We start from the raw sequence: 27,720 nt of genomic DNA, 5'->3' as shown, positions 1-27,720 counted from the left end.
CTTCTTGAAATCTGTAAAGTACTTTTTTCAAAGTACTGAATGTGCAGTTAGTTAAAAATAATGGTGTAAGAGGTCCTTTCTCTCTGACTCACTCGCTCACTCTCTCCTGTAGTCAGAACACTTGTCATGAGTCTGGCTTCGGGACTCCTTGGGGCCTTCCAGATTTAGTGCTTCTTGCCCTGTCTGGATTGGATCATACTTTGACTCTGTGTAATTGAAATTAGGCAGGAATTTCCAGATACCAAGAGAGAGAGACCACGTGGAAGGGTTTATAACAACTCCATTCCCTATCAAAGGTAATATCTACATAGTATTTAAACTTCTCGTCTTCTAGCCCTCTGTCTGAAGGCCGGGCTGTTTAATCATCTTAAAGGTCTTGAGCTCCAGTGCTATCTTTGCTTACTGAATGACCGAGAGAGGAGAATAATACAGGGGTCCTCCCCACTGATTAGTTTCAGCTATCTTGAGCAGGGGGTCAGCAGACTTTTTTTTGCAAAGGACCAGACAGCAAATAGTTCAGGCTCTGAGGGCCATACAGTATCTGCCAAAACTATCCAGCCATAGATGCTTGTTAAACAATTGGGATGGTGTTCTAGGACCAGTTTATTAACAGAAACAGAGAGCAGGCTGTAATTTACCAACCTCTGTGCTATAGTCATGCTTCTCAAACTATGTGTGGTAAGGACTTTTTCTCCCCCTCAATAATTTGTGGATGTATACTTTCAGAAAATACAATAGAAATGCATTCTTGGAAAAATGAAATTAAAAAAGACACAACAAATGAGCTGAAAAAGCTTAGATTACCCAGACAACAAATTACATTTCAATAAGTACAATTAGAACAGTCATACACAGGGAAAGTGAATTAGAAAAACTGTAAATATTGTCACTTGAAAGTATCTTTGAGCCTACCAACAAGGAGAATTGCTATAACCGTTATTAGTTTTTTGTCATTCCACAATACTAACAAACGGTTGAGTGAAATCGAAATTCCCCCTTTATTAAGTGCCTAGATACACACTTATACACACTTTGTGTATAATTGATACACAAAGAATTACACATATTTAATGTACACAATTTGGTGATGTGAACATATGCAAATGCCTGTGATACCATCACTATGATCACGATAACAGACCTCTCTCCATCACCTGCCTCCATTTCCTTGTGTTCCACTGCTGCTGCTATTGTTGCCTTGATCTGTCAGGCGACTTCAACTCTACATGCTCATTTAAAACAGCATACTGAGGCCTCCACTTTCAAGGTGGGGTATTCCGGCAACCTAGTAACCTCCTTACCATTCCAGAATACACCAAAATGGCCAAGCATCCACAGATCTTTTATCAGAATTAAATAAATGTTCTACAAGATGGGTGGCTTTTTATTTTATTTTATTTTATTTTGAGAGAGAAAACAAGCTCTCTCTAGTGTCTCTCTTTTTTTTTTCTGAAAGATTTTATTTATTTATTTGACAGACAGAGATCACAAGTAGGCAGAGAGGCAGGCAGAGAGAGAGGAAGGAAAGCAGGTTCCCTGCTGAGCAGAGAGCCCGAGGCGGGCTCCATCCCAGGACCCTGGGATCATGTCCTGAGCTGAAGGCAGAGGCTTTAACCCACTGAGCCACCCAGGTGCCCCGATGGGTGGCTTTTTAAAAATCACTTTATATCCTTTATGGTCCCATGATGGTGCCACTAGGACAGGGAGACTGGAGTGGTGGCACTGTAACAGCAATGTAATGATTATACATGTGTCTAAACTCGTGGAACGTCCAACACCAGAGTCAACCCTAGTATAAAGTATGGGCTTTGGGTGATAAGGATGTATCAGAGTAGATCCATTCATTGCAACAAATGTACCACTCTGGTGGGTAATGTTGGTAAACAGAGGAGCCTATGCTTTGTAGGGACAAGGAGTGTATGGAAAATCTGTACCTTCTGCCCAATTTTGCTATGAACCTAAAACTGCTCTACAAAATAAACTTTGTTTTTTAAAAATCAGTTTAGAAAAATGAATTCTACTTTTACATACCAGTTAAAATAAAAAATTTAAGCAGTATGATTTACCACTGAAATAACCAAAGGTAAATTTATCCTTCAATTGGGTCATGCTCCTTAAAGATATCTACTGTCAGAATGCATAGCTGGCTCGGAAGAGTATGCGACTCTTGATCTCAGGGTCGTGAGCTCGAGTCCCATGTTGTGTGTAGAAGTGACTTAAATAAATACAACTTAAAAAAAAAAACTACTGTCAACTTATAGAATCAAGCAAATAAGAACTGCATTCTTTCTCTGATGACTAAGGGAAGCAGCAGCAGTAGACATGTTAAGCTCTTCTCAGTCTAAGGACATGATGTGACACTTCACTTCTTGTTATCATAACAACTATTAACTAAGGTAAAAAAAAAATACATGTCTCATTACTATAGAGACAAATGGAACTAGGTGGGATATGTGGTCTATCAAGTTACCACTGACACAAAATTATGAAGACTAATACCCCCTCAGTTTTGTATTAGAATTTTCTGGTGAATCAATAGAATTGGCAACAGATCCCTGCTGCTAAGGACCTCCCAGGTGACCTCAATCTTGCAGTGTCAGTCTGGTGTTGAGAGAGAATTCTCCACGGGTCTCTTGAGTTTCTTTCTGCATGTCTCATGAACAGAGGCAGTGACTGGGTTCTAGACCATCTTTTCAAGGATGTTTGTGCAATAAACCACCTTGGAAGATAGAGATAGCATCTACCTCTAGAGCAAAAGAGTAGATGTGCTTCCTGTCCAGTACGGTAAAAATAATCTCTCTCTCACCAGAGCAGTCCTACTACCCTCTATAAAAGCTCCAGGCTCCCTAATCTCATGGTTGCTCTCCTGTAACACGACTCACTGCGGGTGCAGGCAGCATCCCAACCCTCTTCACACTGCCCTGTGAAAATGGGAATATGGGGAAGCAAAATGAATGCTGACAGTCTGACTACTGCTTTGGCTGAGAGTAAACAACTGTCCTTCATCTCTGACCCAGGCATTTCGGACCTCCAGGAAGCTGCGGCTGGCTCACTTGTTTGCCTGAAAGGGGGGCATTCGTGCCATTCTCCATACTGGGTAAAGGGCTATACAGTCTCTCTTTTTCATTGCTAATGTGTTCGGTGCCTAATGGTCAAATACTCAGAAGCTAAAGAGGGGTTCAACCAACGTTTTCTCCTACCAAAATTAGTCCTTTTCTCATCTAAGGAGACTTTCGTGATCTTCACATTAAACATGAAGAAAGAAACTCCTTAAATGGAGTCTTTAATTTCCTCAACCCTCTGTCCTGATGACCAGCCGACATTCCGCCATAAGGGGCATCTGCTGGTTTCAAATGAAATACCAAATACCACCTCAGTGGGAGAATAAATTTGACCATGAGCTTGGCCAACAGCTTTTTGCATCCTCTGAAACATCAATAAAATCACTAGCATTAAGCATTTAAAAAAAGTTACTGGGGGCACCTGGGTGGCTCAGTGAGTTAAGCCTCTGCCGTCAGCTCAGGTCATGATCTCAGGGTCCTGGGATCGAGTCCCGCATCGGGCTCTCTGCTCGGCGGGGAGCCTGCTTCCTCCTCTCTCTCTCTCTCTGCTTGCCTCTCTGCCTACTTGTGATCACTCTCTGTCAAATAAATAAAATCTTTAAAAAAAAGTTACTGAATGGAAGTCCTTAGATCTTTTCTTTACGTGAGCTCCAGGCTGGAAAATTACAGTGAGTCACTTGAAAAAGAAATTCAGACTGCCCCAAGTCTGAACCACTGAATACATTAACTATTTGGTAGATTTTAAAACACTGGTTACCTTTGAGGAGAAAAGGAGAGTAAACTCTAATCATATTTGGTCCTGATAGTTTAAACATTAAAAAAATTTTTTTTTAATCCAAGAAGTTTATGGTTTTCACTTGTATTACTTCTTTTCCTAACCTACTGAAATAAACCTTAAATAGATGAATAAATTTTGTTTTCACTGCTTTACTTACCATTTTCTGGCTTGGATCCCAATTCTTCTACTGATTGCATACTGTGAATCTCAAATCCTTCAGGGTATTCTGCTTTATTGATAGTCTTATTGTCCACATAAATGATGTGTTTAACACAACTGATGTCTGACAATGCAGTCTGTTAAGCAGAAAAAAAGATCCAGCTGTTACATGTGGGCCCGTAATATACTCAATTATTGGACATTTTACTGTGAGAGAATACTACCATGAAGTCAAAGAAGAATTCTTATTTACCTTAAGTTTACTTTCCAGAAGTTCAACGCTAGTGATCAGGTAGGTAGCCTCAGATTCATTTAACCCATGAACTACAGCCTCTTTGCCAAGTGTGGCATATAAAGTCACAACTACATAATAAAAAATAAACACATATGTTAAACTATAAACATTTATGAGATAATATTATTTAAATTGGCCTTTTGTGATGGGTACACTCATGGATGCAAAGACATTTTATAATGTCGTTTGATTTCATGTTCTCTGCTATCACCTTCAAACATTGCCTGAAACTTCCCAGTAGCCCCAATTTGTCCTTACAGAGTCTCAGGATTCTAACCTCCTAAACCTGAAGAAACCCAAGCATACTGGAAGTGTGCAACTGTTCAAAAATTAGTCAATCAAGATTCTCAAAGCCAGTAAGTTTCTGGCTATACTCTTAATTTAGGTCAGAGCTAGCCCACCTAGAACTACCCCATGCCATGCTCTTTCATTGGGCATAGCACCAAAGAATGAGTAAGTCCTTGAGAATCTTCAGATTGAGATTTCAAGGTGGAATTATGTCCTCACTCCTAGGGAGTTTTTTTAGTGGGCCTAATATCCAAGCTCAATATTGGTGACCTCCAAGCCTTAACTGGGTGGGCCAACGAGATCTATTCTTTAGGGGCTGCCAGACAAAGGAAACATAAGCTGAAACCAAGATGAGTTAGAACCAAGGGGTGTCTGTTAAACTTCAGACTGGAAATTCAGCTCTAGGCTAGTAACCAAAACAGCAACATGGTTAGGAAGAGCGACTTTTCACAAGCTGTTGATTGTTGAAGGTGGGTGATGGGTATATAGGGGATCATTTCATATTCATTTTGTTTGTTTGAGATACAAACTCTTGATCACTACACTGCACTTGTAGTGTTCTTCATTCAGTAAACAACTGAGTGCCTAGCATGTGGTAGGCACTGTTCTGGACTTTGAATTTTCAAAAACAATATCATGCACAACAGCAAAAACAAATGCTTCTGAATCAGGAATACACTCTGCACTTTACTTTCTGGCCAATGTATCTACTGTCAGTTCAAGTTGTTATGTGCTCATTTCACATGTAAAATGGAATAGGTCAAAGAGGCGGCCTTGAAGTAAAGCAATGAACTATAACGATCCTAAGCAATGATTTTTCTTTTGTTGTTTTAATCATTATCTTGTATGTCATGCCCTAAAAAACACTCCTAAACCTTTCATATATAATTCACTTCCAAATGAAAAGTAAAACTAAATTCTATCTATTAAGCTGCCAATTCCCATACTGGCTATTAGAAATTACTCTCTTTAACAGAAATTATCAGACAGCTTTTAAAAAGAGTACATACCATTTTATGGATAGAACTTATGCAGAAAAATTGCTAAAGAACACAACAGCATCACAGGACAATTTCACATGTTACTAAAACCCCTTTTCTCCCCCTCCAAAAACACAAGGCACTTACGAGGGAAGTTGTACTTAAAGCAGGTCTGGGCCGCAATCATCCATTCGGCCCTGGTCTCACAGAAAATGGCAATAGTGTTCTTTGGTTTCAGTCCCAAGGCAGTGAGTCCGCTACCAAAATTATTCACTCTGCAGTTCACTTCGATATAGCTCATCCATTTATAGTTCCCAAGAATTAACTGTTAAAGGAAGACATTCTCTAATATGAGTATGTTTATTTCAATAAGCAGTCAAAATACTATTCAAAGTATAGAACTCTAAAACTGCCTTTAAGTGAATATGCCGAAGCTGGAGCACCCTCTGAGAATTGGTTACACAGCATATTTAAGTGGAATGGCAGCATATTCTAAATGCATTTGATCTCTGATCAACTGATGCATACCTTCCCCTTAAAAAAATTAAAGAGTGCAAGAATGCTGTACCTTCTTAAAAACCTTTCCATTAGGCTGCATTTCGTTTTCTTCACTTAGGATTTCTCTGGTCCCAAGGCTGTCCTTCTTCCCAAACTTGGACACGGCGTGATCAAATAACTTATCCAGAGTGTCGGCTCCAGGGATGTCTATGACAGCTAGCGAGTCGAAGTGCGTGACAGAGCGATATGGACTTCCAGGTTTGTCTGAAGTGGGCTTAGCTTTTATTCTCTTTGCCATAGCGTTTTTCTTCTTGGCGTTGGTAAGAAAATACCATGGAATAAATATAAGGGCACTGTATATTGTTATTAACAAGTGGACAGGCAGCAAAATAAAGGTGAGCACGTTTAGCCTAAGTTTCATAGTGGCAAGGCTTCTACAGTGGTGTGTCTTGTTATTCTTTGGCTGCAGAAAGCCTTATTTTGCTGAAGAAGGCAATAATGGAAGCAGCAGTGAGAGTAGCAGTATAGCCAAGGCAGTTCAATTTTAATGCTACAGATAGAAGTTAGTAATCTTTGGAAGCCGACAATAAAGTACACCTGTAGGTGAAGACAATGAACCAGGCAGAGAGCAGGATAAAGGAAAAAAAAGAAAAAACAAGAGTATTAGCAAGTTGATAGCAACACTGATTTAAATACTCAGGTCTTCAGTAGTTTATGTAATTGATTTGATACAGAAAGTTGAAATAACTGGTCTGAAAGACTGGCATTTTTCAGTTCCAAGCATTGCCATAAACTTCTGAATTTAATGTTAGGGATGCTACTTTAATGCTTACACGAACGTACAGATGGGATACTGAAGACTGGTTGAATTTGGGGAATGCCAATAGTGAGATTTCTCTTAAGTATGTAGATGTAAAATGGGTAACTTTAAATAGGATTCGGCTTTATATGCAAAATGGGAGAAATCCACCAATGTAGGTTTATTTCTCAATGACCAACCCGGAAATACTATTTCTGAGGTAACGCTGTTCACGATATCCTGGCCCCCAAACTGTTGAGCAATAGAATTGCAAAGTCATTTCCTAAATGTTCTTTTGTGCTCAAAATTGCACCCCAGTGCCTGGGAATAGTCGTAGCAGGTCCAAACTGGTGTCAGTCCAGTCCTGGCCCTTGTCCATGACCAGTTAACACTTATGAGGAAGTCAGCACACAAGTCAGATCCAGTGTCTTTCAAGCTTCTTTCTGGGGAGTGGGGTGAGGGGGGAGGGGCAGCTAAACAGCTTCTTCAAATAAAAAGTCATGCAGACTTTCCACATATGCAACTAAAGTGGAACTGCTCTGGCTGAATTGTGGGCGGGGTACTGGGGGTGTCCAGAGCACCCACACTGGACTTCCTGGAACCCCACTCCCAAAGTGACCACCACTGAAGCATTTCCAGTGAAAAGCCTGTGGAAAAAGCTAAGTGCTCTGGTGTGCGGTACAAGCAATAAATGCAAGAAGGCGTCCAGGGGAAGTGTGAAATAGCCACCAGTAGGTGAGGGAGGCTCTGTGGACATGGGACTTAAACTGGGCCGGGCAAAGGAGGAAAAGACTGGAGAGCATTCGGGCAGGGAAGCCACATGAAGACACACAGAGATAGGGGTGAAAGGGCCTTGGGGGAGTAGGAAGTGCCAATAACAAGGACACTAGCCTGACTGGGGCACAGAGTACGTGCACGTGGGCTAAAGAGGCTATGGGTAGTACAGGGTCTGATAGATCAGACAAAGTCATTTTGATTTGATTAGGCACAAAATAGGGGGCCATGGCAGGTCAAGAAAATAGTGCCCGTTGGAAAGGAAGTGCAGCAACAGCCTCGGGGACAGTACTAACTCACAAGGAGCTGGCCTGCCTTCAGCTGAGAAAGCTGTTTTGGAGAGTGGCGGCATATTTCAACTATAAAAATTAATAGTTCACTTGGAGGAGACAAATTGAAGCCCATCCTTTGGCAACTCCTGTGGCAACAGAGGGACTATCAATCCCAGGACAGCTGTGTGTTTTTACACCAGTTACCATAAAGAGGTAGTTTAATCCTGCCTCAGTTTTTGTTCATGCCCTTCAACTGAGTGGGGTAAAGTGAGCAAGAAACTACAAGTGGAAAGACCTGGGTTTTGGTTCCCATCTTGGTCACTAACTGGCAGGGTAAGCTTGAGGCAGACAACAGATCTAAGCTTAGGATCAGACTAGATCAGTAGCCCTTAACTTCTTCAGGTGATGGACCCCTTTTAGAATCCAATGAGAACTATAAACCCAAGCTATACAAAATGGTATCTGTAAATTTAGGGGGTCTGTGGGTTCCTGGAAATCTATCCACAAAACCCTAAGGGTGACACTAACACTGAAGTAAGAACTGCTGGCCTAGATGATTTCCTGGGATCCTTCCAACTTTAAATTTTGTGATTTACCCTACCTAGAAATTGCTTCCTTGGTCTGATAAGGCTGGTCATTCATTTCTTCCTCTAACTTCCTACATCACTTGAAATGTCTAACACTCATTTTGATCCTTGATTATATTACCAATATTACCAAACATCTAAGCACCTAAGTATTTAAGCAGAGACCAGTATGTAGTTCTCAACCCTATCAAACCCAATACCTCTTTCTTAGAACAAATATCCTGTAATATTCTTTTATCAATCTTAAAGGACAGTCACAGATGATAACCTACTTATGTGTATAATTTTAAAAAACAATTCCTACTGGTAAGAGAAAGGAATACCAAAAGGAAATCAACTCAAGACAAAATATTTATTTCAATATATAAATTCTCAGAGACAATAACAGAAGATCAAAAAAAAAGTCTTGCCTTCAATTGAAAAATTGTCAGACTTGGGGCTGAAGATCTATAAAGAAGACAGCTTTTGAAGGGTTTATAATCTAATTAGATTAACTGTACTATATATTTTTAGTCATTCATGTTATATACATTTGATCTTTTATACATATTTGCCTTAAGCTTCAGAGGTAGGGACAGGTCTTCTACTTAATCCTCATAGAAACACACACACACAAAACACAACACACACAGAGTAGGCACACCTAGAAGAACATTTAGATGAGGAGAGATCGGAGACATCATTTATTCCAGTCATTTTGAAATTCTTTCTGGTGGTGGCGAGGGGGACATGGATCATCCATTTGAATAAAATCTTACGTGAACAAGGAAAACACAAATATGTATAGATAAAAGCCAAAAGCAGAGCTGCTTTGGTGGGAGAGGCTTGAGAGCCCCTGCCTGGACTTCTTGGAACCCCAGTTCAGCTGAAAGACCTACTGTTGTTGGTGAATAAGTAGCCAAGTGCACATTGTAACCAACCCCTAGTCCCCAGTCCGGTGCTCTTTCAAACCCAGTGGCCAGTTTTGCCTGTCATCTAAAAATCTTTCCTTACCAAAGATTTTCTAGGGTTACACTCACATCTATTGATAACTTCATTTCAAAAAGAGAAAGAGGAGAGAACACCTACCATGTGTAAGTTTTGAGCACTGGATACAAAGATGAATAAAGTATGTACTCAGTCTTTTGAATGCATTTACATATGTGTTCATATGTATGACAGATGGCAGGAAGATGAGTTCACAAACATGTAGAATATATCCCATAAGAGGGGTACCTGTCTGGCTCAGCTGGAAGAGCATGTGACTCTCGGTCTCAGGGTCCTGAGTTCGAGCCCCATGTTGGGTGTAGAGATTACTAATTTGTGGGGGAGAAAAGATGGTCGAAGTAGGAAGTAGAACCATCTGGAAAGGTTTCACAGAAAAAGAGCAGTTGAGGTAGACAAGAAGGATGGTGTGTTTTCAAAAGACAAATAAAACAACTGGAAAAAGAGGACAGTCCTAACAGAGAACAAATGGATGGGCGAACGGATGGAGGCAGAAAAGGGCAGGATGGTGGAGAAACAGCCGTAGTGTAGCAGAAGCTTTAATGCCTTCCACATGAGGAGCTGCTCCACTTGAGGGATCGAAGTCAATGGGAAACTTGAATTTTTTTGGACCCAATTTTACAAGCATGCAGCTGTACCCTAAGAGACACATGTGTATGACGACTCAGCAACTCAAGATTCAACATCTGCCTATTGTACTAAGGGGAAATGAACTATTCTCTATGGAAGAGAAAGTCTGATTTCTTGGGTGGTAAATGGATTAAACTAAGGTAGAGGATTGTGTCTAACCTCACATGTGCTGATAAGCGGGACTCTAAACAAGTTTACCGACCTCTCACTGAAGAGCTCTGGGCCAGTGGCATCACACAGCAAACAGCAATGCTGCTTCGTGGCACTGTTGGCAGAATTCCTCCCCAAAGCCTGCTTATAGTCCACGGACACCAATCATCAGTGCTCGGAACACAGTCTTGCCCCCTTTTCACTTTGTTGCACTTTTTGGTGAAACTTCAACCCGGTTAAATCTAATTCTCCACTGAAGTCTGCCCCTGTACCCATGCAGCTGAGTTTGGCTGGAGAAAAACTGGACTGTGCTGAATGCCCCTGCCCCACATGCATGACGGCTCCTTCCAGCAGGCCCTCTACACTGCACAGGAACTGCACTGCACCAGACCGCTCCATTCACTGGCCTGCTCTCCTGAGTTTCCTGTCTGCTCCTCATACTTCTGACCATCGACATCTCTGACTCCGTCACTCCCGCCACTGTACCTACCCAACTTTTCGCACCTTTAGCCACGTGCTCTTCCCTCTGTGACTCTGCCCATGGAACAGTGCTGTGCCCGGCTGGCGGTGACCGCTGCCTGGGGACTCCCGGGCCCGTGTCTGCCTGGGCCCTGCCTCTAGGGGGCGGTGCCCGTGCCCTGTTCCACAGAATTATGCCTATTAGCATCACAACAGGGCTATTCTTTCTCTCATCTTAAAAACCATAGTGTATGGAGCCCTGGGTGTTATGCATAAACAATGAATCTTGGAACACTGAAAAAATAAAATAAAATTTAAAAAAACACCATTGCCTCTCTCAGATGTTCTCTGGCCACAGCCCCATTTCTTCACATCCCCATCAGGACTTGAGAGTCACCTGCACTCTTCCTCTTCCCGCTCTCTCCCCTAGCTCCTCTTGAGCCTACTACTCAGACTTTTACCCCCTACCACTCCACAGATTGCTCTGATCAAGGACCCCTGAGCACCTCCACATCTTCACATCCCAAGGTCAGTTAAGGCTCCCTCATTTCTCTAGACTCATCAGCAGCCTTGGACAAGGCAAACCCCTCTGTTCCTGGGATTCAAACCTTCACTTGGCTTCCAGGAGACCACACTTCTTCCAGTTTTCTTCTGACTTCCCTAGCTGTTCCTCCTCAGTCTGCTTTGCTGCTTCTTCCTTATGTCCCTGACCTCTAAATGCCACAGTCCCTGGTCACCTAACCTCCTCTTGGCTTTCTCTACACTCACTCCCATGGTGACCTCATTCAGTCCCACAGCCTTAAGATGGCGTGTATGTATATATATGCTGATGAGGCCCAAATGTCTCCCCCTCTCCTGGAGGTCTTCCCTAAACATTGGATTTGTAGATCCAACTTTTTCCTCAACAGATCCCTATCAGTCAAGTACCTCTGACTTAACATGCTCAAAGCTGAGCTGCTGACTGTCCTGCCACAAACCGATCCCATCCAGTCTTGTCCGGCTCAGTAATTCCAGCTCCTCTGACCAAAAACCTTTGAGATTCCCTCTCTTGCACCTCTCTCTCCCTCTCTCTCTTGCTCCTCTCTCTCTTTCTCTCTCACACACACATTCCACACCCAACTCAGCAGCAGCAAATCCTACTGGCTCTACTTATAAAACACATACCAAATTCAACTATATCTCCCTACCTCCACTGCTACCATCCTGATTTCAGCCACTATCATCTCTTACCTAAATAAATGCAGTTGCCAATCTGATCTCCCTGCTCCCACTTTAATAACAAACTCTAAACTTGTCAACCAGAGTTAGTTAAATGTAGTTAAAATGTAAGGTAAATTAGGTCTTTCAAAGAATCCCCATACAACCCACTCAGAAGTTAGTCCTCACTCTGCCCTATGAGACGACAGGGACTTTTCCCCTGCTCTCTTGTATTTCCGACTTCATCTCCCATGCTTTCCTTTGGCTCATTCTGCTTTAATTCAACCTGTTCCTTGTGGTTTCTGGAACACACCAGGCATGACCCTGCTTCAGGCCCTTTGGACATGTCTTCTCTCCCTGGAATGTTCGTCCAGCTCCTTTTTGTATTCACTCAAGTATCACCTTCTGCAGCCATCCTAAAATGGCACCCCAACACCTCCAGTCCCTTTCTCACTCTGTTTTTCTCCTCAGCACCTATCACCAATATGCCACATGCTTTCCTTTTCATATTTGTTACCAATGTCCCGCTAAGCTCCATGAGGCAGGGTTGACAGTCTGCTGCTGAACACTAAGTGACCACAACAGTCCCTCTGTGCACTAGCGGTGCCATAAATCTGCTGACTGAAATAAGAACAGATATGGCGGGGCACCTGGGTGGCTCAGTGGGTTAAGCCTCTGCCATCAGCTCAGGTCATGATCTCAGGGTCCTAGGATGGAGCCCCACATCGGGCTCTCTGCTCAGCAGGGAGCCTGCTTTTCTTCCTCTCTCTGCCTGCCTCTCTGCCTACTTGTGATCTCTGTCTCTGTCAAATAAATAAATAAAATCTCAAAAAAAAAACCATTTAAAAAAAAGAATGGATATGGCATTGCTCTGGAACAATAAAGCAAAAACGTACGCAAGTACAACAGCCTGAAAGCCACCAACCTTTGTCACCTTTAAAAAAAAAAAAAATCACTCGTCTGTGTTGACATTCTAGGACAGGGTATCCTCTTAAAAATCCCTATAATAAACTTAACCTGTTTTTAGCTGCTTAATAAAAAACATGAAACTGGAAAAACTGCCTGTTGCACAGAAGTGAAAGACTGCTCTTCTAAATGCATGAAGGCTATGCAGCGAGGACTACGTGCTTTCTCACCCATGCCTCTCACTAAGGTATGCTGTCCTTCTGCATATGAAGAGCAATACCTACTGCCCTACCCAATAGGAGGACATGAACTCGAAGTTGTGCTTCCTTGAAATCAAGAAATTCATTTGTATGGCCTCCAGGAAAGGGCAGGCCATCATCTTTAGTTACAAAACAGTTCACTGTTCCTGTTGAGGATTACCATTTCATATGGAGAGCAGATGAATAACCACTCACTGAGCATGGACTCTGGGCTAGGCACTGTGCTCAGTCCTCCAGATGCATTATCTCACTGAATCCTTCAAGAAACCCCTTTGAGGTGGTACCCTTATTTTACTGATGATATAACCAGTCTCTGCCACGTGACCCAGTGAAGTAGGGATTCTGATCCAGGTCTAATAGATTTTAAATAGATCATAACAGCTTCAAATAGATTTTAAAGCTATGTTTTCATCTCTCCTGTCTGTGACCCTAGGCGTACTGGTATAATCTAAATAGGTGACAATGACAAATTTTGTGTATGAAGAAATCCTGGAAGCAATTTTGAGCACTAATCCAGCCTATATCCCGAGGCATTTTTATAAGTGAAAAAATATCCTCTAGGTATCAAGTGAGTCCTAGAAGCTTAGGGGAAAATCAAATAAAATTTTACCTTTTGTCTTAAGGTCAAGTTTAATGTTAAATATTTCATTCCAGTTACTTCAAATGCTCTGAGATAGTTAGCTTAAACACAAAAAGCATTAGTGATACATTTAAGCTCTAGTACACAAAGTAAACAAATGCTATATATTGATTAAAGTCTGAATTTAAAAGAAGAAATCATCTCCCCCAGAAGCATGTGACACATCAATTTAAGAATGAAAAAGAAAAACTAATAAACTGAAGTCCATTAATGCCCACATGTTTTTTCCCCCCAAAAGTCTGGGAAAACAGACTTCACTAAGCACGGATTCATGCATTTGCCAAGTTGAAACACACGATAAGGCCAGATAAAGGTCATCTGTCCTTTACAAACAACCTTATGAAAATGAAAAAGGCATCAATTTGAAAATCAATGATTAACTATGTAAGTGCTACTTTAAGAAATTACATTTTCAGGTCACACATCACTTAAAGGGGTAATTTAAATACCAAATAAAGAGACAATTTGCCTTCTGTATCCACTCAACATTAAATCAGAAAACAATTACAAAAGTTCCAAGAGGGACGCCTGTGTGCCTCACTCCATTGGGTGGCTGCCTTCCCCTCAGGTCATGATCTCAGCGTCTTGGGTTCCAGCCCAAGTGGGGCTCCCTGCTCAGCAGGGAGTCTGCTTCTCCCTCTCCCTCTGTGCTCTCTCTTTGTCTCTCTCAAATAAATAAATACAATCTTTAAAAAAATAATAAAATAAAAATAAATAAGTAAAAGTTCTAAGAGATTAAACAGATAACATACCTGTGGCACTTTAAAAGATCCTATCTCTACATAGTTGTTGCATCCCCGAGACTTATAAATGGGTGGAGTGCTTTAAAAAAAAAAACTTTTCTCTCACATACTATTAAAAAGTTCCAAATGATTTTAAAACACAGAAGAGAAAGCTCAAAAATGATGTTAAAGAATGGTTGCATTTGGTCAATGAAATCAAACCTCACAGGAGCTGTATTACAATATGATACACTTCATATTTAATACCAAAACTTTAAAAATGGTACTATTTTAAGAAAATAAAAGGCATTAAGGGCAGCTAGTAGGCTTTCTTGCTGTTAGTTTGCAAGACTGAATAATCATGTGAAATATATATTCACCTGCCCTTTGTAAGTCTCACATGATTCAAATTGACAGACCAATCTAATTGACACAGTATAGTTTGTACAATCAAATTTTAGACCCGATATACAGTAATTATAATAAATACATTTGAGAGCTGAAAAAGCAAAAAACAAAAACAAAAACCTAGGATGAATATATGCGTGCCCTGTCCCAACACACCGCACCTGTGCCTAGCTAGCTATTTTGACTACAAGCCTCTCACTACCACGACTGATCTTTGGGTGCGTCTCCAGCAAGATTACCCAAACTTGTCTACTTCCTCACCTGGAGAGGGATTAACCCCTGAAGTCGCCATCCTGCCAGTCTCTTCCCAGCTTTTCCCAGCAAAGAAAGCACCTCAGCTGCCATGCTGAAGATGCTCTTTCACAGTGCAGCAGAAGTCCCCTCCCATAATGCTTTAAGAACATCCCCAGCATGCATCAGATTATGTTTTTTCTAGGTCATAGGATCTTATAATTGGAATCTATATGTGTTGAAATGAGGAGATCCAGCAGCCAATGTTGCTGCCTACACACTTCACATACACTGTGTATGATGATGCGGCTATTCCTCATTTCAAGTGAACACAACATGCTGCATTTTTAAATATGAAGCTTTCAAAAGTCAGGAGTTGGTTGTAGAGCTTTAATCCAAAACTCAAATTAAAGGAATACTGAGGACAGACCAGGCTAGAAGTGGCACCTACTGACCAAGCATGATGTTCCAATCCAACTTGATTAGACACCAGGAAAGAGGGAGGAAAACCAAGTTCTGGGGGGTACGTATTTGCAGAGAAGTGCAGTGCTATAAAATGGGAGTAAGGTAGCACAATGCCAATTTCAACGTCTTAGGCTACTGCTGAAGATGAACTCCTGCAGATCCCTGTAGACAGATCCCTGCTGCTAAATTAGAGGGCACATCGTAGACTAATTTTGTCTATAAAGTCTTCTATTTCCCAGGTATTTTTTTTCTCTAGGGGAACACAGTCATGGCTTATCAAAAATCATTCAAAATAACTTCAAACTTAACTTTTAGTCATAATAAATGTCTTGCATCCAAGTGAGATCCTACCTCTCTTGTCATGTTACCTATTTATTAATAATAAAGCAATACAAACCGCAGGCTGCCAACCGTGAGTATAGATGAAAAAAAAAAACACCTGTGACCAGCATAATACTTGCCCTAGTAATAACTTTGTATAGTGGTGACAATTTTGCAACCATTCCTTTTTCTGCCACATGACCTACCCTCCACATTTGCTAGAGGAGGAGCCAGTTCGACAGGTTAGTTCTTTGCTAATGTTGTTTCCCAGTACTCTTTACTATTAAAAATTATGCAACAATGTAGTCTTAAGTCATTTCCATTTTTTTTTTAGATTTTGTTTATTTGACTGAGAGAGACACAGCGAGAGAGGGAACACAAGCAGCAGAAGTGGGAGAGGGAGAAGCGGGCTTCCCGTGAGCAGGGAGCCGGATGTGTGACTCGATCCCAGGACCCTGGGATCATGACTCGAGCCAAAGGAAGATGTTTAACGACTGAGCCACCCAGGCACCCCTTCAGCCATTTCTTTTTTTTTTTTTTAAAGATTTTATTTATTTATTTGACAGAGAGAGATCACAAGTAGGCAGAGAGGCAGGCAGAGAGAGAGGAGGAAGCAGGCTCCCTGCTGAGCAGAGACCCCGACGCAGGACTCGATCCCAGGACCCTGAGATCATGACCCGAGCCAAAGGCAGCGGCTTAACCCACTGAGCCACCCAGGCGCCCCAGCCATTTCTTATAAAATGGCCAAATAAGTCACTACAGTTCAGCCACATGGCCACCATGTGAAACTGTGGTATGGTTTTGTCTTGTTTTGTTTTGTTTTTACAAGCTCACTCTGTGCTTCAGTATTAAAATACTTTTAAAATGAGATTATTAAAAGAACTCAAAGACTGATGAATCTGTTTAAGACTGAAATCCTGTAGCCATTCAGACAACTCTCAAATATTAGCACTAAGAAAAAGAAGAGCACAGATATTCCAAAGACTGCAGAAAGTTCAAGATTTTTTTTTTAATTCTTAGCATTTCATTATGGCTCTATCTGACATTTTAGAAATTAAAGGATTCTTCCCTAAAGGAGGAAGCCACATGATGCTAAATATAAGAAGCCAGGGAAAAGTACTCTTAGAGTTAATGTCTCCATACTGGGGATGAAGAATACTTTCCATTCTTTTCTCTTCATGTTCATTTGCTTCCCTGGCCCATGCATGCTTCACTAAGGTGAGTGAGGGAGGGGGATAAGGGAATTAGGTATTTCTGCTTGGAAGTGTATTTGGGACAACGAAGGCCCAGCTATACCAATCGGAGAGGAGTCTCTGAAGTGTCAAAGGCACTCCAAAGTATCTGTAAACTCCTGAGTACAAACTGCACATGTTTCTGCCAATGTGTTTAGCAACTCCTACTCTCTGCCTTGGTAATTTTTTTTTTTTTTTTTTTTTTTTTTTTTACCTATCTAGATGGGCTGTAAGCCGACTGCTCTAAATGGTTATCCGTGTTTGTAGGGTGTGTGCATGTGGGGCATGGCGGGGAGAGGTGGGGGAGAGAGGAGGATGGAGGTGGGGAGGGAGGCAAGAGGAAACAGACTCTGTGCACAATAAGTCAACTACAGAAGCCTGAATACTACTGTCCTCAAGATGGCACCACAGTCTATTTCCCAAGGAAACACTAGCCTCACTGATACCTCACCACTTTTCCGAATCATGGGGTAGCATGCTAAGCAGCTGAATTCAGAGACGGCTAATTTGGGCCTGCTGAGGAAAATCTCTGGCCATGTTTTCAGATTTTTCTAATGCAGGCTCATCAGCAGACTTTAGTACCAAGCTACACAAGAACATTAAGTCTTGAATTTCTTTACACTCAGAATTCAAAAATAGTTATTAGCACCTAAGAACTACTAGATCTTCTGTTTCAAGTTTATAATCAATTATAATTAAAGTGATTCTCAGAAGACCAGAAATACAAGAGAGGCAGCATCATATACAGGGTTTTGGTCCCGGTTCAGCAGCTTGCTGAACAGTAAGACATGGAACAAATCAAATAACCTCTTGTCTGTGTCCTCATCTGTAAAATGAGAAAACTGGATTCTTATTTTAAGATAGCGCAGGCCTGTGCTCGCTTCGGCAGCACATATACTAAGATAGCACAGGCCTGTCATAGTTTTAAAAGCAAAGAAGGATGGTGAAGGGAATGATACAGCTGCCTTGGGTGGGGGGCAGGTATAGACATTAAAAAAAAACCCTATGATTTGCTATCACAATCATTTCATAAAATACAGAATGTATTTAATGCCTCTAAATTAGATGGGCAGATCTTATAATGACAAGAAATCATTTGAAGGGGAAGAGTTTAACCTTAAAAAAAAATGCACGGCCTGTTGTCCTTACTTTCCTCACTTCACCCTGGACCACGAAAAACTCCTCACTGACCACCAGTGGTCTAAAAATCGATGCTTGGGAAACACTGGACTGGGTAATTTTCAAGGTCCAAGACTAACACTAGGACTCTAATTTTAAGTGTGCTATTGTGTTTCTTTTAAGAGTGCTGTTGTGTTTCTTGTATTCCATGCTATGGTCTAGAGAAGATACTCCAGTGAAGGAAAGAGCTAATACCTAAAATTATGCAAATCAGAAATATATTTCAATCAGTTTTGAGAACCAGTAACTAGAACAAGCTTCAGCTTACTAGGGCGAGCAGCCACCACTACAGACATCCTCTCATCGAGAATAACGAACCTCCTTACAGTTAGCAAAGTGAGGCAAAGGGAAGCAAACTAGCTTGCCAAAGACTCTCGGCCTGTCAGTCTCACCAGTCAGAACTGGAACACTCCCATCTGTGGCTCCACTTTTCGGTAATCACTCAAGGAAAAACATTTTACTTAGATTTCAATTATCACTTCCCCTTTCAAAAACGAGGGGTGGTAGTTTAAATTTTAGAAGCTGTACAGGGTAAAAAGTTTTCCTGTTTTACTTTTCCAAATATTGCCCTTTTAACACAAACATGGAGATTGGCAGGGTTTTTCCACAACAAAAAGAGTCAAGATGCCTGTTAGTATAGTTAAAACTTAATTTCCTCCAAAAGCTGATAAAATGACAAATTTAGAATTTTCAAAGAATACTTACAGATTTCCTTTTTCTCTTAAGAAGAACACGTGTATGTATCTTTTGTGATTTCAATCTGCAATAAAAGACAACATTAATGGGTACATTGACACAGGTATCCAAGACAAAATAAGAAATGACTCGAGATGGTCATCTAGCTAGAAGTAATGCTATTAGGATCACAGAAAAGTAACTTAGCCTGACTAAGAAACAGTAGTCAAAACTCTGTGGGAAAATGGTAAGATGAAAAAATGGACAGAGGAACTAAATAGACATTTCTCCAAAGCAGACATCCAGATGGCCAACGGGCACATGAAAAGGTGCTCAACATGATTCATCATCAGGGAAAGGCAAATCAAAACCACAATGAGATACCACTTCGCACCTGTCAGAATGGCTATCATCAAAAAGACCAGAAATAACAAGCCTTGGTGAGTTTGTGGAGAAAAGGGAAGCTCTGCGCAGTGTTGGTGGGAACGTAAATTGGAGCAGCCACTCTGGAAAACGGTATGGAGGTTGTGTAAAAAAATTAAAAATGCAACAATCACATGATCCAGCTATCCCACTTATGGATATACAGCCAAAGGAAATGAAAACAGGATATCAAAAACAAACCTGCACTGCCATTTTTAAAAAAGATTCTATTTATTTATTTGAGACAGTGAGAGAAAGCATGAGAGGGGAGAAGGTCAAAGGGAGAAGCAGACTCCTGGTGGAGCTGGGAGCCCGATGCGGGACTTAACCCTGGGACTCTGGAATCCTGACTGGAGCTGAAGGCAGTCACTGAGCCACCCAGGCACCCCTGCACTGCCATGTTTACTGCAGCATTATTCACAGCAACCAAGATAAGCAAACAGCCTAAGTGTCCACCAATGGATGAACGGGTAAAACAAATGGGTATGTACACACAATGGTATATATTCAGCCATGAGAAAGAAGGAACGCCTGCCATTTGCAAAAACATGGGTGGACTTTGAGGGTGGACTTTGAGCCTTTGTGAGATGAGCCAGGCAGAGAAAGACAACTGTGGCATGGTGTTATTCATTTGTGGACTCTAAAAAAGCCACGCTCACAGGAACAGAGTAGAATAGTGGCTACCAGAGGCTGGAGGGGGAACCCAGGGAGATGTTCTTAAAGGGCTGTTAGAAGATGAGTAAATTCTGGAGATCTGATGCCCAGCACAGTAATTACAGGCAACAATGCCATGTCATATACTTTCAAAACTGCTAAGGAACTAGACCTTAAATGTTCTCACCACAAAAAAAGAAATGATAATTATGTGATGCAACAGAGGTGTTAGCTAAAGCAAAGGTGGTAATCGTAACAATATATAAATGTATCAAATCAACATGTTGTGCACCTTGCACAACATTATACGTCAATTATAGCTCAATAAAAAATGTTAAAGTAAAATGAAAAGAAAATGGCAAGAAGCAGGAGTCATGCTGTTAATAGTTTTATTTGTACCTCTTATTCCACCCCCCAGTCCCAGTCAGGACAGGAGCCATTCAGGGATAAAGTCCGACCACAGAAAACTAGTCAGTCTATCCAGATAGCCTCAACCCCAAGTGCCTGCACATGCCTAGCGATTTTCCCATCAAAATCCAAAATGAATAATTTCCTTTAAACAGTGCAAGATTCTTTCCAAATCAAAACACAGCACTGTAGAGCAGTGCAAAAACCTACAGATATTTTCATCTTCCCTCAGCAAACATACAGATCAGTTTTATGATGCTCTTGAAGCTATACATGCTATGAAAGTTTTGGACTGACCTATTTTGTATAGTGCAGGAGAAAACAACTTATCATCTGAACACCCAGAATAGTAAACTTTTTTTAAAAAAAAATCTAGACATTCCAATGGAAGTCGCAAACATCCATATGGCTAACGACCACACTAACTACTTGGTGTTAACTCAGTTCGTTTTCTCTCCTGCTACCATCAGAACAAGAGGGCAAGAATGATTTACACCCAGACCTATCACCAACAGAGCATTCCTTTTGTTTGGTTTCACAGAACTATTTCTTCACTTTAAGTGAATATCCACAATCTACTTTTGGAGAGGGTGTGCTGGGGACGGTGTCAGTATATGTGTGAACACAGATGGTTAAGACTACTTATAAACGGAAGGCATGCTACTTAACATTTTCTTATTTTTCTCCCACAGGGCTAACAATTCATATTAACATAAGCAGAGTAAATCTCTGCACATACATACTCAAATAAAGTCCGAAGAGCTCAAGAAGAGAATGTTGGAGAAGAAAAACTTCGTATTTCTAAATACAAATGGATAGATTTCCCCCACAGATTAATTCAGGTAACTGATAAACAACAAAGACCAACTTTCTACAAAATCATTTAAAGACCTATGGGTGGCAGGGGGGAGATACAAAACTATCCACTAGCTTAATTTGGAAAATAATTTCATCCATAAATATTTGTAAAGGATAGTTTATACTTGGTCGTTGGTACCATAGAAGGAGAGGATGGAGAGGTAAATCAGAAGTGTCAGAGAATTCTCTCAGCTGGATGAGAGCCCCAGTTTCCACCTTCTGCTCATTTCCAGTCTCACAGTCCTCCATCAATCAGGCAAGACAAAGAAACTCTCAGAGGTTCTTAAATACAAGAGACAGGGATAAAGTCCTGTCCTGATTTTTTTCTAGCATCTGTACATTTAACGGACATTTATTTCATCATTTAAAACAAAACAAAAACAAGCCACCGCTGCCCAGCAGATAGAAGGGAACTAAATCACATTTCCTCACCTTACTTTTTCTACACAATGGAAAAACACTCTGAACGTAACCTCTCTCCCCCAGCTTCCCCCTACCAAATAGCACCCTGTTCTTAGAGTCATTCTATTAAAATAAATTGAAGACATAATTTTGTATGAAAGATCTAAGCAGATGACCACCTTGCAGCTTCCACTTACAAATGACTGGGACTAGGAATAGGAATGATCTGGCTGAAATTAGAATGCAAATTTGGAATACACTTTTCACTTTCACATATATATGCAAGTTTTTGTTAGCACAAGGAAGTTGGAAATTCTTCGCAAGGCCAATTTTTAACAGACTGAAACATATAACACAGTTTGTTTCGACTTAATGATCACCTGATACTATGAAAAAAAGAGAATACAGCATCTAGAGTTTATCGTCTTTCAATTAGGAAATGAGGCAGCCCTGAGAAAGCCTTACTCATCAAATACCACGGAGCAAAACAGTGTCCAGGCAGCTAACAGGATGGTGATTAAGGAAAAAGCAACCACAAATACAAGGCAGGGCTGTTCAACTTCAGACAACCCTCATATTTTGAGACAGACTTCAAAACAAACCATTACTGTGCTTAGTTTTTGCCCTGTTGCAAGTAAGTTAGTCTGCTAACCAGTATTTTGAAAACATTCTTCAAGAAGTAAAGCCAATACTCAACTTGTGATAACATCTGTTGGAAATGTTTAAAGCACAATCAATCTTCCTCCTGTCATTAATGTCTCAAGAACCAAGCTTAGTACGTTTAAAAGAAAATGTTTCAAAAAGAGTGGGAAATATTAACAAAGTCCTGAGCATTTAGTGTCCAAATCTAAAAGTAAATTCTGGTGAGTCCCTTATAGAACAATCTCCTCAGCAATGGTCTTTCACAGGTCTTGCTTCAGAGAGATGTGCGTATGTCATGTATCCACTAATGGATGAAAACTGCCATAACTATAATACAGTTCAAAGGTTAGCAATATTGAAATCAAGAACAAGGCAAGTACAAAACAGTAGGTATGACTCCATGATATATGCATTTCTTTGAGTGGGTACATGTTCATAGAAAAATTAGCAAGATACACACCAAATATCAATTGCTGTGTGGCAGCATTACAGGTGCATTTTGTGTTTTAATTTTTTTGTTTTGTTTTATATACTTTTGTATTCTTTGCGCTGATTTTAACAGCTTCTGACGTTTCCATAAATATTGTTTATTTTAAAAATGATTTTTAAGGGGCGCCTGGATGGCTCAGCGGGTTAAAGCCTCTGCCTTCAGCTCAGGTCATGATTTCAGGGTCCTGGGATGGAGCCCTGCATCGGGCTCTCTGCTTGGCAGGGAGCCTGCTTCCTCCTCTCTCTCTCTGCCTGCCTCTCTGCCTACTTGTGATCTCTATCTGTTAAATATATAAATAAAATCTTTTTAAAAAATGATTTTTAAAAAGTCATAAAGAAGAAGAAAATGACATTTAGAACAGGCCTCTGTAGCTATCACAAGCCAATCAAACTACTAGAGGGTACTACTCAGAATCTAAGCTGTAGTAGAATCTTTTCTTTTCCCCTTAAGAATATATAAAGTATTGGCAGTTCAAGAGTCTTAAATGTTTCATAGGCTTATAGGTTACTTGGTTCATAAAAATTAAAATGTATAAAACAAGTATTATAACCTAAATAATAAAACTACCCCAAACTATCATGTAATAGTGTAAAAAATATGGAGATGATTCTAGGCTGTCATAGACTAGAATGCTGGTTCATGGAAAAGTTAGATAACCTAAAACAAAATGTTTTTTTTAAATATTCATGATATCTCAATAATGTGTTTTTTAAAAAAAACAAACATTACAAAATATAAAATACAAAGTGAAAGTATCTTTTATATTCAATTCTCCAGAAATAACAGCTTTCAGTAGTATGGTGGGTACTCCTGGGGATGTTTTTGTAAACATAGTCTAATAAACATGTGTGCACAGAGGTACACACACACACACACACACGTACAATTTTTAAGCAAAAAGTGAATACTATCTACACAGGTTTGCAACTTTCTTTTCTAAAAATATGACTCTCTTACATGGCTTTCCATGCCAGAATACATAGATCTACCTACTTCTAAACAGTTAGAGATGGCTGGGTAGATCACTGGATTAAGCAGATAAACATCTGCCTTTGGCTCAGGTCATAATCCGGGGATCCTGGGACTGAGCCTGGCATTGGGATCTCTGCTCAGTGGGTAGTCAGCTTCTCCCTCTGCCCCTCCCCTCTGCTGATGCTCTCTCTTAAATAAATAAATAAAATCTTTAAAAAATACTCTTAAACAGGTATATGGTATTCCAGCAAAGAATATCCTTAATGATATATTTATGCCATTGTGTCTATAGGATATATTTCTAGTTGAATTTCTGGGTCAAAAGGGTATGTGTCCATTTTAGGTTCTAGTCTTTTAAAATTGCCCTCCAGATCTAGAAGCAAAGATACTCAGTAGCAGCGATCATACCTAGTACCCAGATCTTGGGTTTCCAATTACCATTCTCCAGTAAAAGGAACCAGGGCCCTTTAGAGAAGTAGTTGATTCCAGAGCCAAGGCAGGAAAAATGCCAGCTGAACCTGGTATCTTCTGGTGCCAGAAAGTAAGGAAGTGCTTAAAAAAAAAAGATGGGGATGTGCCAAAAGGACACAGGGGCCAACCCAAAAGAGTTCTCAGTGGTCAAATCAGAACAATGTGAACAATATAAATGATAGTATTAGATTATATCCAAAAGAATAAAGTAAACATCCATGAGTCCACATAAATAAAATAAATGATGGACCAAATAAATAAGTATAGGAGGGAGAAGGGACAAAACCTCCTTATATAAGTTCTAATTAATAAATGTGGAAGGAATAAAGGAAATAGAAATAGAAAATCTCCAATCAAACACTACAGTAAAGTCCTGGGTGGCTCAGTCAGTTAAGTGTCTGCCTCCAGCTCAGGTCATGATCCCAGGGTCCTGGGATCAAGTCCCACATCAGGTTCCCTGCTCAGCGGGGAGTCTGTTTCTCCCTCTGCCCCTCCCCATGCTCATGCTCTCTCTTTCTCAAGTAAACAAAATATTTTTTAAAAAGCACTACAGTAATAATTGGCTGCACACAAAATCCACTGATGGATGCTAACACTGGTGAGTGGAAGTTTAAAGTTGAAACTGGATATATACATGGTCTCAAAATACCACCTCCAAATATATATTAATACAATATAATAAAGTATTTATAATACCTATTAACTACAAAGGAAAAAATGGTAACTTTACTGTGGAGAAACACAATTGAGATCAAGGTGATCAAGATTACCATCACCAAGTACAGGGCACATGAACATCACATACCTCCGACAGGACACACTGAGAAGAACACAACACAGCTTTCCTATGGTGTTCTTGCCCAAATTACATCATCTTGAGCTACCAAGAAAGAACATCAGGTAAACCCAAATTAGGGGCATTCAACAAAGTCCTGAATATTCTTAAAAGCTGTTAAGGTCACGAAAGATAAACACTGAGGAGTTGCCATGGAAGAGACTAAGGAGGGGTAGAGAGTCTTAAGTTACAGGAAATCAGTCAAAGACAAATACTGATTTCACACATATGTGGAGTTTCAAAAACAAAACAAGCAAAGGGGGAAAAAAGAGAAACAGAAAGATCAACCAAGAAACAGACTTCTAACTCCAGAGAACAAACTGATGGTTACCAGAGGGGAGGTGGGTGGGGCGCTGGGTGAAACATGTGATGGGGATTAAGGAGGACGCTTACGATGAGCACCATGTGATAAAGGAAGTGTGAAATTATTATATTGTACACCTGGAGCTAATATAACACTGTATGTTAGCTGCAATTAAAATAAAAACTTTAAAAAAAGGGAAGAGACTAAGGAGACATAATAACTAAATGTAATGTGAGAGCCTAGATTAGATCCTGGAACAGAAAAAAGATGTTAGTAGAAACACTGATTAAATCTGAATAAAGACTTGGGGCACCTGGGTGGCTCAGTGGGTTAAGCCTCTGCCTTCAGCTCAGGTCATGATTTCAGGGTCCTGGGACTGAGCCCCACATCAGGCTCTCTGCTCGGCGGTGAGCCTGCTTTCCCCTCTCTCTCTGCCTGCCTCTCTGTCTACTACTTGTGATCTCTGTCTGTCAAATAAATAAAATCTTTTAAAAAAATTTTTAAAAATCTGAGTAAAGTCTGTAGTTTAGTTAATAGTATTATATCAATATTAATTTCTTAGTTTTAATTAATTATACTATAATTATATAAAATAGTAACACAAGGTGTTAGGTGAAGAGCCCATGAATATGATGTACTATCCTTGCAACTCTTTTGTAAAAGTCTAAAGTTTATTCCCATCCCCCCCAAATTTTAATGACCTCTAAAAGAGAAGATACCATTTCACATTCCCACCAAAATTAACATGCCCATCTCAGGGCACCTGGGTGGCTCAGTCTGTTGAGTGATTTCAACTCAGGTCATGATCTCAGGGTCCTCGTGAGCAGGCTTGAGGATTATTTTGCTTCCTCTCCCTCTTACCCCCATCCCCATGCACTTGTGTGTGCTCTCTCTCTCTCTCAAATAAACAAATCTTTTAAAAATATATGCCCATATCTCCATATCCCCTCCAACCATGAAGTGAATTCTATTCAACAGGTACCAAAAACACTTTTTTTTATATTTTTCAAAGAATATATTAAAATGTTCCACTATATCTAAATTTCTTTTTCCTTTTTAAAGATTTTATTTATTTGACACAGAGAGAGACACAGCGAGAGAGGGACTACAAGCAGGGGGATGGGAGAGGGAGAAGCAGGCTTCCCACTGAGCAGGGAGCCCAGTTCAGGGTTCGATCCCAGGACCCTGAGATCATGACCCGAGCTGAAGGCAGAGGCTTAACCTACTGAGCCACCCAGGTGCCCCACGTATCTAAATTTCTTATATGAATGAATATGAATCCAGTAACTCTGCCCATTTTTTCACTTTATTATTCATATTTTCTTGGTGATTCATAAGAGCCCTTTGTATATTAAGGAAATAGACCCTTTTTCTGATATATTACAGATACTGTTCCTGGTATAGATTTTCTCTTATTTTGGGTGCTTTGGGCCAAACATTGGTTTTTATGTGTTAAGTAATAACATGTACCAGTAGTCTCCTTTGTGGCTTCTGGGTGATCTTCCCTCCTCAAGATTTAAAAACCTCCCTCATATTTCCTAGAAGTGTGATTACCAAGTCAAAGATAGACTGGGTGATGGTGGGGAGTGTGGGAAAGGAAAACTCTTGATATATACCTATAAAATTACTTTCCAGAAAGGCTGCACCTATTTATACTCCTATCAGCAACATTAAATACTTTACTATAAAATAAATCTTTTAATTGAATAAGAAAAAATATCTACCTTACCTATATCCTACCCAAAAGAAATCACTTACCACCTTGGGGGTGAAAAAAAGCTGACATTCTCTGAAATTCTCCTGTGTCAAAGATTTTATGCATGCCCTTCTTTGTATCCAGAATTCTGCTCAAAAGCCACCTTTTCTGGTTTATCTTCACTGATACCTTGAGCTAACATGTCTTGTCTTCTTTTGAACTTTTATAGCTCTTCCCTAAAAGCTTGAAACTTGTAATCCATTACCCAAATGGGCATCATCTCTTTGCCTTCCACTCAGGTGACAAGAAGGATTTTGAAGGGAGGGCATTTCAGAAGTTAGTTGTACTATTTATAAATTTATCTTAATCACTTATCTAAACAGTAAGCTCATTTGGGAAAAGGACTGCATCCTATTATCTCTGTTCCCCACATGGGCTTGGAAACAGCATCAAATATTTGTTGGAATGGATAAGAGAAATAATCTAACACTTGTCAGAGAATTCAGCTGGTTGAAGTCTTTATTTTTTCCTTCACAATTAACATCAGCCTTCATTTTATTTGTGACTGTTTTTTAATTTATTGAAAAATAAATTGAACCATAGTTGACAAAGTG

The 27,720-nt window shown here is 40.3% G+C and overlaps 1 protein-coding gene across 9 annotated transcripts in view; it reads right to left on the bottom strand.

The window, feature by feature from the left end:
* The window catches only part of ACSL4 (acyl-CoA synthetase long chain family member 4), a 112,393-nt gene that overhangs the window by 31,610 nt on the left and 53,063 nt on the right, over positions 1-27,720 (bottom strand). For 2 of the 9 annotated variants that reach the window (XM_013064832.2, XM_004769046.3), the window contains 5 exons: positions 18,982-19,036; positions 6,131-6,370; positions 5,710-5,887; positions 4,253-4,362; positions 3,998-4,136 (listed from right to left, as the gene is read on the bottom strand). In XM_013064832.2, the coding sequence (XP_012920286.1) occupies positions 3,998-4,136; positions 4,253-4,362; positions 5,710-5,887; positions 6,131-6,358 (655 nt within the window). In that variant the 5' untranslated portion in view covers positions 6,359-6,370; positions 18,982-19,036. Of the gene's footprint in view, positions 1-3,997; positions 4,137-4,252; positions 4,363-5,709; positions 5,888-6,130; positions 6,658-18,981; positions 19,037-25,076; positions 25,152-27,720 lie in introns of all 9 variants that reach the window. The other 7 variants (XM_013064830.2, XM_004769047.3, XM_004769045.3 and 4 more) reach the window with 7 other exon arrangements.

Source organism: Mustela putorius, unplaced genomic scaffold (genome assembly GCF_011764305.1).
Source record: "Mustela putorius furo isolate JIRA1106 unplaced genomic scaffold, ASM1176430v1.1 tig00003901_pilon_pilon_pilon, whole genome shotgun sequence".
NCBI lineage: Eukaryota > Metazoa > Chordata > Mammalia > Carnivora > Mustelidae > Mustela > Mustela putorius.
Note: the sequence above shows the minus strand (reverse complement) of the source record. Positions and strands in the feature narration are given on the sequence as shown.